We start from the raw sequence: 13,998 nt of genomic DNA on the forward strand, positions 1-13,998 counted from the left end.
TTTCTTTTTTTTTCTTTTTTCTTTTTATACTCGTGTGGTGGTTTTTTCTTGCTCTTTTTCTTTTGGGTTTATATCACATGGCTCATCAGATGATCCCCACATTTTTGAGATACTGTCTCGTTTCGTAGCTCCCGTAGCCATCGCTCTGTGAGTCGTAGCCAGCCGCGGACAGGCTTGTATCACCGTGTTCCTCCTTTTCTCCACGACATTGTTTGTCACAGGCAGCGTTCCTTGGCCGTGCATGGCGAAGTTCCTCATAGCGCCTATTCATTAACGACACCGCCTCGGCGCTGGAATGTGAACGCCCCGCTGGATCCGTCTTACGATTGTCTAAAACAACACGCTGCTGCTGCTGGTGGTGGTGAGCCCCGGGCACGGTTTGCCCAGCTGCGGCTACGTTCTTGGCTTCAGGATCAGCATGGAGAGACAAAGAGGAGGTCTGATAAATGGCGGGACGAAACGACGACCTTGGGTCCTCTAGAGATCCGCTGACGTTTGCGCTCGCACTATACCCTGTTCCGGCCGAAACGGACCCTGCAACAGAGTGGTTGGGGGTTGGCAACTTGCCTCGCATAGAGGACAAGAGAGGATTCTCTCCACGTGCCATGCGTATAACACTACTTTGGCGTGAGCTGGCAGAGGGGTCCCACGGAGCCGCAGATTCCGTGGATTGATTCATTGCGCTATGGCGTGAGAAGTCTAATTCTTCTCGGGGAGGTGTGCAAGAGCACGACACCTCCTTCCCACGTGATGCTTGTGTGTCTATAGCTGCATCCCCCCCTTGCGGATCCTTTGCTGTCTGCCGCTGCGGTGCCATCGCTGCATCGGCGGTATTATTAAACGATGACTGCGCCTCCGTTGCAACAAAGTTGGGGAGGTTTGATGCAGGGCTTGTGCTATTAACTGTCGTTCCATAGGCCTCCATCGCCGCGGGCAGTTTGCAAAGTCCGGCCAGTGTCAGATGGAGCTGCTGCATCGACAACGCCATGGACTGGAGCTGAATCTGTAGGGCCTGTTGCTGCTGGTACAACAGCTGCAGCATAAGTCGATCTTCGTGTGTGAAGGCGCAGCCGCCCTCCGCCGGGCGCTCAGTAGAATGAAATAAGCTCCTCGCCGGGAATGCCGCGAAAGGCGAGGTGAATAGGTTCGGCACCCCAGTTGGGAACGCTCCCGACATGTGACGAAAAGAGGGAGGGGCAGCTACAGCTGAACAGTGAAAGGGAAGGGGGAAGAAAAAACAGTCACACGGCAAGGCCGGGTCCTACTCTGTCTACACAACGCCAGCGAGTGCGTGGGAAGAGAAAAGCAACCAACAACAGCGTAGCAAGAAAGACCCTACACACACACACACACACAAAGTGCGAGAGAGAGTGCAAGAGCGAGAGAGGAGCAGAAGAAAGGATTGCGGTTGCGTGTGCGTGTACTTCACTTCACCTCCGCCGGATCCCACCACCCAATTTACAAATAAAAAGGAAGCAAAGGTAAAGGGGCGTGCACATCCAGGAACGGTGTCGCTTGTTCTTCTTTCTCGATGGTTCTTGCTCCCACCCCGTCGCTCGTACATTTTCTTCGCAGGGGAAACCACACACACACACACACCGTATTGAAGTTTACGACGGCAAAGAGTGGATGAAGTCCTTTGAGTCAATCATGCTGGTAGAGAGAAGCGTGACACGAGCCTCAATCTTCTCCGTGTATGGCTCACCCGACGCGGCGTTGGCGCTGGGGTCGCCGCTCACAAGGCGCGTCACATTTTTCCCCAAATTCATCAAGGATTCCACGTTATTGGGCACTAATCCTTGATTAATTTGGTGCAACAGCATCGCCTCCGAGTATGTTACGCCGCCCACCATCACAATAATAATATCCTTCGCACGGATAGTAGGCACGGCCGAAGCCGCAATGGGAGCACCCTCCACCTCCTGCACTGGGTAGTTGTCCTCCGACAGCGTTCCATTGTACACTCTATTGATGAGTTTCTTCATGAGGGGTACGTACTGTGTCAGAACGTTCTGAACATCCTTCCCAAACTGGCCCACAGCTTTGGCAACAATCTTAAACATGTGCCCTGTGGGCACACGGAACAGCTGATGCAACCGTCTATCCGCCCCTCCGTACTCCAGCACACGGTCAATAAGTGAAATTCTTCCCACCGGACAGTTACGTTTCTCTAACGTTTCTTTTAACTGTGAGATGTTATTCCCATTGACCTTTTCATACCTTAGAGCGTAGAGCATTACCATGCGTAGGGCGTCGTCAATGTCCGTCTTTGGATCCTGTACAACATCCATCATTTGCCTGGAGTGCTCTGTGACGTTACTGGAAGCAAGCATTTCCTGCTCCAAGACTGACAAAAGCGTCAAGTTACGTCCATTCACCTCCGTTACCAGCTGACTCGCAAGGCCGCAGTGGCGTGTCACCTGCACTGACTGCTTACGTGCCTCGGGAAACCGACTCATGAAGTTTTTGATCTCATCCAACGACACATTGTTCCTATCAAAATTGTTCAGGGCCTTGTAGGCCTTCACTAACTCACTCACCGCAATACACACCTGCCCATAATCGTCGTAGCGGTGCTGGGCAAAAAATGGATCGGTGTGCGCCGTAAGAACGTGCACACGCTCTTCGGGTTTAGCATCCGGGTCGTCGATGGTGACTTCGTTTCCATATTGAAACCCAATAATTTCATGTATCATCGCCTCATAGGTCCATGGCATGACGAGAGCGGTAACCGGGTCGTCCATCCTGTCCAAGATCACAAGCACCGACTCCCTCGCCTTGAGGTCTGGAAAGTTTTGATGCACAGTTTTCATCTTTCCCGCCACAAGCTTCGCCAGCTTCTCTGAGACTTTGTTCCCTCCTCGATAACGGATGGCAGGACGACGGTTTGTCATGAGCATGAGACTCACAATGGCCTCCGTCATGCGATCTAACGAAGCGCTATCCCATTGTGAGTAGGTGATAGGGTTCGCAATGGGCCCGGCAATAGAACGCGGCGTGGTGGGTTTTAGCTGCGCAATAGACACGTACTCGGTGAGTGGGACGGAGTCCAGATAGACCTCATTGAGGGCCCTTGTCAAGTTCAAGAGATCCGCATTTGCCAGAGACTGCACAATGTTCGACTCTAGTAGGTGAGAAAAGTAGAGGGAATAGGAGGCAAAATTACCCTCCGCCAGCTCTTGATACACGCAGGCCAACGAGGATGGTGACGGTCGGCAAAATATGACGCAGTGAAGGTGCTTCATCGGGTAATGCTCCCGGTTGCTCAGCATGTCCACAAGCACCACATTGTGCTGCAACAGCTGGTGCTGCGAATACACTACGGACATGATATTGCGGGTTGCGTCATCGCACAAAAGGACCTTGAGGCCCTCCGGCTCATCCAGGATGCGGTCGATGTACGCCCACGCCTGCTCAATACAGTTGGGACGGGCCCGTGGGGCAAGAGCCATTGGCTGGGTGGCACCCTCAAAACAATGGAAGACAGCAAAAAAAAAAGGCAGCCTGAAGCCAAGTGAAGCAACAAGAGCGATCCCAAACGAAGGCACCGACGAAAACAAAGGCGATGCTGGAGGGAAGGAATGAAAAAAGAATAAGAATCAGAAAAAAAAACACGCACACACGCAAATGGCAAAGGAATTTTAACCGTAAAAAAAAAGGATAATAATTATGCGCAACACGCAGCCAGTCAGCCAAGAATGCACTACAAGGAATGTACGATAAAGGTGTCTCGGAAGCAGGTATACGCCTCTCCCACCGTCGTCACTGCCTCTTTCTTTTCTTGAGCATTGGAGCTGCTGCGCCTTCGTCACCTTGCCCTCGTTCGCTGCCTGCTACATCACCGTTTCCGGGAGTCGCAGCGTCCAATGTAAGTTCCCCCTTCGGGACACAAGAAACTAACTCCAGCGCATTGGCCCCACGCATTGACGCCTGCTCCTCCACTGGCATTGCGAGGATTCTCGCCACATCCGCGTAGCAGTTGGCGTCCCGCTGGACAGCAACCATCAAGTGCCTCATTGCAGGAATGCACGAGATGGAGCGGGTAAGATGATACTTGACGAAGGTGAAGGGTGTGCAGTACCTAGCATGGCATCGAAGCAAATCTCTGTACAAATCCATCCACGACGCGTACGCCCATGGCAACTCACCAGCTTCACTGCCCAAAGCACTGTGTCCCCCCACAGAGGAAACCTTGGAAGAAAACACTGACATATCCCACATCGCATGACGTGCAAGCATGACCGCATCAAATCCAAACTTTGCCATTTTGGCCGCACCGTCCTCACGGGATCTCACCGACCCGTTAAGGACAAAACACATTTCCTTAAATAACGGGTGGCTGCGAAGTCGGTTCACAGTTTCTGCTGCTCGATCATAATGCGGTGGCGTTTCCGATGTCTGGTCCACTGTACGGGCGTGGAGAGTCACGGCGTGGACGCGATTGGGCCCCACCTTTTCCATAATAGAAATCAGCATGTCTGCCGTCGCCTCCGACGTCTCCAGAAGTCGGACCTTAAAGCTCAGTGGCACACGTCGACCACGGGCGGTTAACCTGTCAGGAGCGTTAACGGCAGCGTCCATGGCAAGCAAGATAGCCGCCGCCCTGAAGGTGTCCCGCATTAGTGCAGCTCCCATTCCATTGGCAACACTGAACTTTTTGGGGCACCCCATGTTAACATCTATGCCATCCACGTCCTCGCAACACAACAAGGCCGCAGCCGCCCCTACCGCAGCACTTGAAACGCCGAGCTGTAACACGACTGGAGCACCTTCGCTGGTTTGATTGGCAGATGCCCGTGCCGGTGTGGTGAACACAACATTTCTCTTGTACTGATTCTTAAAGGGCTCGTACGCCACAAACTCAATCATGCGTCCCACAGCATCATTGTGCACACGAACCTCGCGACGGCAACGTCCCAACTTGGCTGCCACAACCTCTTCGGAGAACACAACATCCGCCCCTTGTGCCGCACAGAACACGCGAAACCCCACGCTACTGACACGCACCATCGGAGCCAGCACGGTCTTCCCCTGGTAAAGTGACATGACCTTTACTTGTAATGAAAGACAGATGCATATATGTACATTTTTAAAAGTTGAGAGGAAGAGAGGGGGAGTTGGTGTATGTGTGGAACAGAAAAAAAAGATATATACATACATTTATCATAGGCGCGGACTAGTGCGCACGCTCACCTCGACTCTGCGCCCGTGGCGGAGCGCACAAGAACGAGGGCACCACAGCATCAAGTCATCCAACCTCAACCCTTTCCTCCTAATAATGAATGAAACAAACCCCGCGGGGAGAAAATATTTTCTACAGAGGAGGCCACATCACCACCCAAACAGCTAGACACGCGCGCGCTCGCTCTGCTTTCGCCCTGCTACACGCGCACGCACAAGGCATCCAATTTTTCCTACGGGTTGAAAGTCAACCAATATTTCCCTCAGGTAATCCCCCGCCCCTTTTTTTTTCATTTTTTTTTCATTCTTCCTGCTAGAACTAGAAACTTTATATCAAACCCTTATCAGACTAACAATATGCTATATTGCCTATTCGGCGTTCAGGTAAACGGCAAACTCGTGGAAGTCGCGGTCAAATTCGGACTCAATTTCGGCAAACGTGTAAGCAGGTCCCTCATCTGCGGCGGGTTCATCTGTCCAGTCCGGATGCATCACCAACCAGGGACGATTGTGAATGTAGAACCACTGTTGGCACATGGGGCACTTGTTCTTTGTATAGCCCTTCATCATCATGTAGTAGTTGGACTGCGGGACATGAGGGGCGCAGTTACCAAAGCAGAGCACAATCTGCTGGTCGCCAGGGTTGCCTACTGCCTCAATGCGGATAGGACGTTCCTCGCTGCCAATGGGTGGCTCGTAGAGGTGGTTTACTGCAATGTACGGACGATCGTTCCACTCTTCACGGTCGTGCTCCTCCAGAATGAGAGTGTCATCTGCCTCAAAGAAGTGCCAGACCTTGGCGGGCTCCTGCCAATACAGACGGCCGGAACCCGTGACAACATCGTCGTACACTGGAAGAGATTGATCCATCAACTTACTCATAAATGGGCTCTTACGCCATGTATCCGGTGGTTGCTGAAGCTCGTTCAATCCATGGGGCTGTATAGGGTACGCTTTGTCTTGGTACGGTGTAGGACCCGAGCCTCCACCCGACAAGAATAGGCGGGATGCAGCCAAGAGAGAAAAAGTGGACCTGCGCAGCATATCTATTCAATATCTAAATGAATTTTTACAACCACATGGGGCAAGAACCCAGAGCACAAACGGGAGAAAGAAGGAGGATAATAACATTTATATTTCATTCATGCATGCGTGCACATCAAAATTAAAGGATAATTCGCTTTGCATCCTTCACCAGGGCAAGGCAAGACAGCAGCACTATCTCCCAGTGCATATGAGTAGGGCACCACGTGTGTTCATTCAGATATACATGTGTGTATATATCCATGAAGAGGGGGACATGAATGGGTCTGAATGAATAATGAGAATAGGCAAGGAAAAAAAAAACTGGGAGGAGTTATTTACGCGGAGTTTGCGTGTACTCCATTTTTGGACCTCCCTTCAAAGGAGTGCTTCCCTCAAACACCACACGCAACCCCGGTCACCTCGCTCACATACACATATCGGCAAGAAAAAAAAAATTACATTAAAGCATCATAAAGAAGGTCCCTTCCAGTCGCCAGGCAGAAATTTTTCTTTTGTTTTTGGTTTTGCTTTTTTTTCTTTTTGTGCGCAGCAGAGGCAAATACGTCCCAAGGGGAAGGGTATATAAATATCTGCACACATTCCCCTTGTAAGGATGGAAAAGTTATACAGGTTATGTACTTCGAGGGCCGCCGCTCGACAGAAAAAAGAACTTGAAACAAAAGCAAAAAAAAGAGACCAAGTAGTTAACAGGAAGAGAAAGGTGATGGGAGCATTGCAAAGACCAATGGCAAACCGAGGTGTATTCCTCTCTGCATAATGCCTTCTTGCTCTTGGCCGATGGGCCAAGAAAAAAAAATTAAATTAAATTAAACGAGCACTACGAGAAAAACACAGGATGCTACTAAAGCTAAGCTCGACCAAACGCCTGGAGCATTCCCAAACTAGTTGTATTGTCGTTGAGTATTCGTACGGGGCCGCCTCCACCCAGGCCACCACCGCCCGCGAAACGCTCTCCTCCGCCGCCAAAGGCACTTCCATATTTTCGTCTGGGTGGTGCTCTTCGATCAGAGAGCTGCTGCCTAGAAGCAAAGGGCTCGACAGTTTGCGGTGACCGTTGCTGACGCATCTGCATTCCCTTCTGGTGCCGCAAGACGGCGGGTGGTGCACGTTGGCGGTTGCCTACAGGGGCACGTGGCGCTGTTACGGCAGGCTCCCCCCACATGGCTCGGCTACCTCTCGTTGAACTACGTGCAGCGCGTATAGCTTCAATAAATTCACGGTGCTGCTCACGCCAGTGTGTCTTCGGAACACCAGCCGCCGCCGGAAAACCGCTTGGCTTTGATTTTCCGCGTTTACCTTTGCTTCCGTATGAATATCCAGCTCCACTGCCAAAGTCCCCATCGTCCTCAACAAGGGCGCGTTGTTTGCGGCTATCAAACACCTTACGTTTTCTGTTGCCCCTGCATACACTCTCATGGTAGGCAATACGATCAAATAAAAACTTTCTTCCGCAGCGGGAACACGGATGCAAGTTCACATTCTCTTCAGAATATTCTGGGACAGATGCAAAAGCCTCATTCCTCCGCAATGACCTCGCGCCGGTCACACCGGTGCCACACGCTGCGCCCCCGATACTACTTTTTCCACCCCTGGGCGGCGCGGTTGTTAGGCAGGGCATGCTTGGCATCGGCCCAACAGGATTGAGACGCCACCGCTTCATTGCCTTTTCGTAGCACTGCGGGATGTGGATCGGGAGAGAGGCCGTGCCAAAGCCCTGCTGGCAAATGGGACAGATGCGAAAACGAGGAGGCATTGCCTTATTTCCCCCTCTGAAACAAAGCAAACGAGAGGGCGAGAGCGCGACCGCGGCGCAGCCAATGCCTATATCGTATACAACCCTCACCGAATTATTAATTGTATTTGTGTGTGCGTGTGTGGCAGTGAATAATAATAATACGAGCAACACCTGTTGAGACGTCTTCCTTTCTACGATTCCTTTGCGCCCCTTTAGAGACCGCAAGAGAAGAAGGCAGCACATCATCGTCATCGCCTCTCGCAGAAGGCGTGAATTTTCGTGGGTGTTTTTTTATTGGAAATAAGCGCATGGCGCTCAGCGGGTCAACAGGGCCACCCAGCACGCGCCACACATCAAAAATAGCGAAGAAGGCAATCACACATAATAAGAAGGAATGTCGGAAATAATAATAAAGAAAAAAGCGGGAAGCATCCACGATGGCTACGGTGACCCAAACAACAATGCGCTTAACACTGCCTTCAAGACGCCTCGCGCACGCACATCACAGGCCCCACACTAGCGAAGAGGGCATCACACCAAGAAATACAATCTCCAGAACATTTAGTTACCAACAGCAGCATCAGCATCAACGTCATCATCGCCGTGGTGACAACAACGCGTAAGCATCAACTGTCCGTGTTTAACGACTGGGGCACGTGGGAACGACTGTGGGTTTGCGCGTCACTGTACGTACAAGGCTTCCATCTTGGATTCATTTGCCAAAGTAGGGCAAATGATGAGAGAAAAGACAAAAAAAGAAAAAAAAAGAATGGGGAAGAGGGTTCATACGAGGTTAGAAAAACTGGAATGCGAACCCATTCTGCTGCTGCTGCTTACGACGTCCCTGAGGGGCGCCGTCGAAGCCAAACCCCATCGACCTCCCCCGCCTGTAAAGAACATTCTGTTCATCATGTGCATTAAAACCTCATCTTGTCCTGCAAAACCTGAAAATCCGGTCCCACTGGCTCCTTCAACTGCGTTGTCAAGCATCCCATTGTCGTACATGCGTTTCTTCTGTGGGTCTGAGAGAATGGAGAAGGCCTCACCCACCTCCTTGAACATTTTTTCGGCGTGTGTCTTTTCCTCCTGGCTGGCATGAGCCCATTTGTCTGGATGCCACTGCAAGCATGCCTTTTTGTATGCACGCTTAATCTGAGCATCGTCATTTTCGTTAGGCGGCAGGTCAAGAACTTTGTAATAATCTTTGCGTTTTGCCCTTTTTGCGCTTGCCTTTGTACGCTGAAACTCTCCCTCGTACGAAGCGTCCATCTCGGTTGCCTTCTGAATATCTCTTAAAGCGTCATCGTAATTATTAAGTGCCTCGTGAATTCGTGCACGTCGCGCAAAAAGTTTGGCAGTACTTAGACCATTGTTAACAGCAAAGTCACAGTCAAGCAAAGCGTCGGAATATTCTTTTAGTTCCATTTTTGCCGCAGCCTGGTTGGCGCGCAAGGTGGCTAACGTTCTTAGATTAGTGGCATCTATGCCCAATGCAGACGTGTACGCATTAATGGCATCTCGGTAACGTTTCCCTTTATAGGCAGTATTGCCACATTCCTTGTGAAATTCAATCACTCGTATCTTTTTTAAGAGTGCACTAACTTTCCGGTTATCCGGATCCAACTCCAATGCCTGACGAAGAATGTTCTGCGCAGCTTTAAAGCCATCCGGACCACGGTAATAGCTGGCTAAGGCCCGCACATACAAGTAGTAGGTATCCTGCGCATGTGCCCGAGTGAACCGCACAAGGATGCGATTGGCTTCTTCTGGTTGCCGCGGAGCGAGGGCCTCGCCAAACATAAATGCAATAGTGGCGCAGTCAGGGAATGATCGCGCCGTCGACGCCAGTGAGCGTTCCGCCGCTGCGAAGTCTCGATTCTCCAAAAATCGTCTTCCATCATCAACTGCCTTCCTCCCCGCCTCCGCATCCAGGCAGAGTTCACGTAGATGTCTTATCTCCTCCTTGGAGGCACCAGAAGCCTTTAGCGCCTCGATGCCCTCATTAAGTCTCTGCGCTGCTTCTTGAAAACGCCCCAAATTACAGTACGCGTTGTGAAGGCGTGAATAGGACTTGGCAAACGTCTTGTCAACCGCAATGGCTGCCGCGGCATCCTGGGCAGCGGCCTCAAAGTCGCCTTTTTTAAAGTGGGCTGCGCTACGGTTCGAAAAGAGAGCTACCTCCTGTGGATTGGCCTCAATTGCCTGAGTATAATGTGCAATGGCAACGTCAAAATTGCCGGCCTTAAAGGCGTTGTTTCCCGCCTCCCGGAGCTCGTCCAACGGTGGCAGAGCCTCGCCCGTCTCGCTACTCATCGGGGATATTAGAATGCTAAAAATTAAAACGGCGAAATAATGTGGAGCGAGCGCTGTGATTTCTTCTATTGTAATCCCTGCTTCTGTTTTACTACTGTATACCTTATTTATCAATAACTACCCTGTTTTACCCTCTTGTGGCGAATTAGACCCTGATAAGCCTTTTTACCTCTTCGCAGCAGAACTCACACAGGGAAATCCAATACACATAAAATTTGTGCATTACAATAGTAATGGGAAGAAAGAGCAAATACACAAAATACACGGGGGAAAGTGAGGAATGGGGGAAACAGCCGTGTATAGTTGTGCATAGAGAAAGGCGCCACACATGTGGTATCCGTGGCAATGATCCTCCACATTCATTCTCACACGCTTTTAGACACAGATAATTTTTTTTTTAAATTATGCGTGCCGTGCGTTGTCCCATAGAGAATTATATATAAGAACAGAAACAAAATTATATACTTAGATATGCGAATGTATATTGGTATTAAAAGTGTAAAGAAAAGCAAAGCAATCCGGCAGCAAAGCCGCCAAGGAGGCTGGACTCCCAAACGGTGCAGCAAACTTTCCTCAATCGCACCATCGTGTTGTGGTCCTATATATATGTATATATATACATCTATAGGACCACAATTTTTCCCCCTTCGCCTCCTCCTATTTTGATTGCTTCGTATTATTAGTTCTTCTGCCTTATACTGCTTTGGGTGCGCCGACGTGCACCGAGGCAAGGAATTGTTAATTCAACACTCTCTGTTGGGCGTGGAGAAAAAAAGGAAAGAAAAAAAAAGGAGTGGGTTGAGAATCCAAAATTTCCTTCCTGCTCGGCCTCTTCGCTTCCGCACCCCGTTCCCGACTCATCTCCGTGCGCTGAAGGAGAAAAGGGGGGATAGGCATCATCGCAGCACAAATCCAGTAGGAACAGAAACAACAACGAAAATAACGCACCCATATCACGTATTGCTTGCCTTTCCAACACCGACTCCCGCAGCGGCACCGGGAGGCTGACCACCTCTTCAGGTTCAATTAGAAGGGCTGTAGAGCTCCCCCGACGCTCCTCAACCCTCCTACGCAGCGCATTCCCGTTAATTTACCTTCCCTTCTTAGCAAAGGGTAAAATTCCAAAGACCCTGTGGGCCACAGCGTTCAGGCGTCAGCGTGAAGCATTGTCGTGGGGTGCCGTTATACGTTACGCTGCCGAACCAGTAAAAAATAAATCGTGCAAAATTTCCTTTCGCGCCTTGACAACCCCATCACGGCAGAAGTCATTGAGAGCAAACGACATCCCCAACGCCATTGGACCTATTGATAGGCCAAAATGCGGTTTCCTGTACAATGAAGCATAGAATCCGGGATTCATAAACACCTTTTTAAGGTCGCCCAACCCCGAGTACGCAAGTTGCTCAACCTGCCGTTGTCGCCTAGCAATGTTAAGAGGATACGTCGTGAATTGACCAGCGACCCCAGCACACATGCCGGCAAGAAGCCGTTGACCAAAGTTTGCGCATTCATATCTTTCCTTGATAAATTCATAAGTGGCAAATCCTATACCGGCACAGGGAACCACACCCATGACGGCAAGCGAGCCACCCTCCCAAAGTGAGCGTAGACCCTTCTGTCGCGCCATATCACGCAGTGTCCAGTAATACGATTGCGAAAATGACGGAAGTCTATTGGTAGCAGCTTTGGTACGTACAAGATCAAGCGGATATAAGATGGTTGTCGTCAACGCCGCTGCTGCTCCACCCGCAAGAAAATTGGTGGCAGGTGTAGGAGTTAAAGAAAACAGTAGTCGTTCAGAGGCGGTTTGAAAAATATCAAAGAAACAGTATGCAAGCGCCCCGTAAGGAATGACTCTCATCATGGTGATTCCACTACCTTGCCATATATTTGGGTTCTCAGCATACATATTACCCTTGAACGCAAATCCTTGACTTCCAAACTTATGTGTATCAGAGGCGCCCAGACCTACTTGATACATAATTTTTAATCGATCAAATGGTACAGTCCAGAGTTTTGCCACTCCAGCCGCCACCCCACCACATGCAAGTGCCTCTGGAATTGTCACCAGATACTCTCGATGAGAATACTGAGCATATTTTTCGTCATACTCTCGCATACGCCTCTTAACGATATCGTTGACGGTGAACCCCGTGGCGACAGCAATTGGCCCTTTGATCCAATTCATTTGCAGTCCTTTGTACCAACCTTGTAAAAGACCTTCTTCCTTATAGATTAACCGGAGGGCGTGAAACACACCACGGTAACGTCTAGGAGCCACCTGCATACGCCGACGCACAATATCCAATGGGTAAGTGGCGGACTGAGCAATAAGACCAGCCAGTCCACCGGCTACCATTCGCTCATGCACAGAGATAGCCTTGTCCGAGGGAAGATTACGCCATTTAACAATACGACTCTTCAGTGTTTCAAAAACAGCAAAGCTACACCCCGCATACGGCATAATACCCACAAGTGTGGGAACCAAACCAGCGTAGAGCGCTTTCCAGCCATGTGTCTTCACCAATGTGTTGCACGCAACGCGATAGCTTGGAAGCTTTTCCTCACTGCAGCTGTGAAATGCAAGTCGAGCCCGCATTAAATCTAAGGGATAGGTGCAGGTAGTTGCTGTCGCCCCAGCGAAAGAACCCCCCAAGAAACGCAAAGCTACGGCTAAACTTTCGTCAGTGGCCCCGTCTACGTGATGATACTTCGACAAATAGACAAGTCCACTGTGGTAGTAGTCGAAAGACACAAAAGTAATGGCACTATATGGCACTACACGCATCATCATCGCACCATTTCCAATCCAGAGTCCCAAAAACCCGTGATCGCGCACCGTCTTTACGCCTAATCGCACCGCGTTGCCTAGTGTAAAGCGTCTTCCTGAATCAACCTGAAAAATGATCTTTACCCTGTCTCCCGGCGCTATCACGGTTTTGCTCACGGCACCAGCGACACCGCCTGCTGCAAATCCCTCTAAAAAGCGCACGACAGCCTGACCAAAGCGACGGGTACGGCTGGGCTGCTGAGTTGCATCGGGAACACAATACCCAAGAAAGCGCCCAAAACACATCCTATCCTCGCCCAAGGAGGCAAAATACTTTTGATTTTCCTCGCAAAACAGCACCCATTGCGTCTCAGTTAGACCTCCAATTTTGTCCTCGTCAAAGCGTTCCACAAGCTCGCGGATGCGCTCAACTGAAAGAGGAATTAATGGCGCAATCTGCCCCACAATCACATCGGATGGAATAAACGGTGCTGCCGCCCCCGCGGCGGGATTAGCGGGAGATGCACCTACCTCCTTAACCCACATCTATAGCAAAGGAAAATAAAAAGAATTGGAAAAAAGAAAAAAACTAGTCCCGAGAAATAGCAGGAGCCCAATCTCAAAGCGTCGTCCGTTTAAAGTGAAACGACGACACACCAGTACACGCCTTCTCTCGCTCTCTCTCTTACGTCACTCTTTTGTCGCCAATTCTTTTTCTTCCGCTCTCAGTTTTCTCAGTTTTGCCCACAAGCAGAAACAAGGAAGGAAGCGCGGTCGTCCGAGGTATCCTCGCAAGACCCGTAGACCTCCATTCATTGGAACCAGTGGATTCACCGAGACACAGTCACACATAGGGAGATACAGAAAGAATGATTATTGATATTGTCGTTATTTTTCCACTTCTCAGAATATATTCTTTTTTTTCGTTTACATGAGCCCCATAGGGTTGCGC

The 13,998-nt window shown here is 50.2% G+C and overlaps 7 protein-coding genes across 7 annotated transcripts, besides 8 other annotated features; all 7 read right to left on the minus strand.

Annotated features, from left to right (window-relative positions):
• Positions 1-64: a microsatellite.
• A 21-nt stretch (positions 65-85) lies between these two features.
• Tco025E_04924 (uncharacterized protein) lies at positions 86-1,177 on the minus strand (the record flags this gene model as incomplete). Its single annotated transcript, XM_029371829.1, has 1 exon — positions 86-1,177. The coding sequence occupies one exon, from the start codon at positions 1,175-1,177 to the stop codon at positions 86-88; it is 1,092 nt and encodes a 363-aa protein (XP_029228063.1).
• A 160-nt stretch (positions 1,178-1,337) lies between these two features.
• Positions 1,338-1,356: a microsatellite.
• Positions 1,357-1,362: 6 nt separating this feature from the next.
• Positions 1,363-1,400: a sequence feature (GA-rich).
• A 182-nt stretch (positions 1,401-1,582) lies between these two features.
• Positions 1,583-1,599: a microsatellite.
• Positions 1,600-1,610: 11 nt separating this feature from the next.
• Positions 1,611-3,452, minus strand: Tco025E_04925 (putative vacuolar protein sorting-associated protein; the record flags this gene model as incomplete). The annotated part of the gene is made up of 1 exon (XM_029371830.1): positions 1,611-3,452. One exon carries the CDS (start codon positions 3,450-3,452, stop codon positions 1,611-1,613), a length of 1,842 nt encoding a protein of 613 aa, XP_029228064.1.
• A 127-nt stretch (positions 3,453-3,579) lies between these two features.
• Positions 3,580-3,611: a microsatellite.
• A 151-nt stretch (positions 3,612-3,762) lies between these two features.
• Positions 3,763-5,046, minus strand: Tco025E_04926 (putative dihydrouridine synthase; the record flags this gene model as incomplete). Its single annotated transcript, XM_029371831.1, has 1 exon — positions 3,763-5,046. The coding sequence occupies one exon, from the start codon at positions 5,044-5,046 to the stop codon at positions 3,763-3,765; it is 1,284 nt and encodes a 427-aa protein (XP_029228065.1).
• A 504-nt stretch (positions 5,047-5,550) lies between these two features.
• On the minus strand, positions 5,551-6,225 carry Tco025E_04927 (cytochrome-c oxidase; the record flags this gene model as incomplete). Its single annotated transcript, XM_029371832.1, has 1 exon — positions 5,551-6,225. The coding sequence occupies one exon, from the start codon at positions 6,223-6,225 to the stop codon at positions 5,551-5,553; it is 675 nt and encodes a 224-aa protein (XP_029228066.1).
• Positions 6,226-6,711: 486 nt separating this feature from the next.
• Positions 6,712-6,749: a microsatellite.
• Positions 6,750-7,075: 326 nt separating this feature from the next.
• Positions 7,076-7,981, minus strand: Tco025E_04928 (uncharacterized protein; the record flags this gene model as incomplete). Its single annotated transcript, XM_029371833.1, has 1 exon — positions 7,076-7,981. One exon carries the CDS (start codon positions 7,979-7,981, stop codon positions 7,076-7,078), a length of 906 nt encoding a protein of 301 aa, XP_029228067.1.
• Positions 7,982-8,706: 725 nt separating this feature from the next.
• Positions 8,707-8,733: a sequence feature (A-rich).
• A 13-nt stretch (positions 8,734-8,746) lies between these two features.
• On the minus strand, positions 8,747-10,276 carry Tco025E_04929 (putative TPR-repeat-containing chaperone protein DNAJ; the record flags this gene model as incomplete). The annotated part of the gene is made up of 1 exon (XM_029371834.1): positions 8,747-10,276. One exon carries the CDS (start codon positions 10,274-10,276, stop codon positions 8,747-8,749), a length of 1,530 nt encoding a protein of 509 aa, XP_029228068.1.
• Positions 10,277-10,875: 599 nt separating this feature from the next.
• Positions 10,876-10,903: a microsatellite.
• Positions 10,904-11,465: 562 nt separating this feature from the next.
• Positions 11,466-13,592, minus strand: Tco025E_04930 (putative mitochondrial carrier protein; the record flags this gene model as incomplete). Its single annotated transcript, XM_029371835.1, has 1 exon — positions 11,466-13,592. One exon carries the CDS (start codon positions 13,590-13,592, stop codon positions 11,466-11,468), a length of 2,127 nt encoding a protein of 708 aa, XP_029228069.1.
• Between the last annotated feature and the right edge of the window lie 406 nt (positions 13,593-13,998).

The sequence above is a fragment of the Trypanosoma conorhini genome (assembly GCF_003719485.1).
Source record: "Trypanosoma conorhini strain 025E chromosome Unknown Tco_14.4_contig_00268, whole genome shotgun sequence".
Taxonomy (NCBI): domain Eukaryota; phylum Euglenozoa; class Kinetoplastea; order Trypanosomatida; family Trypanosomatidae; genus Trypanosoma; species Trypanosoma conorhini.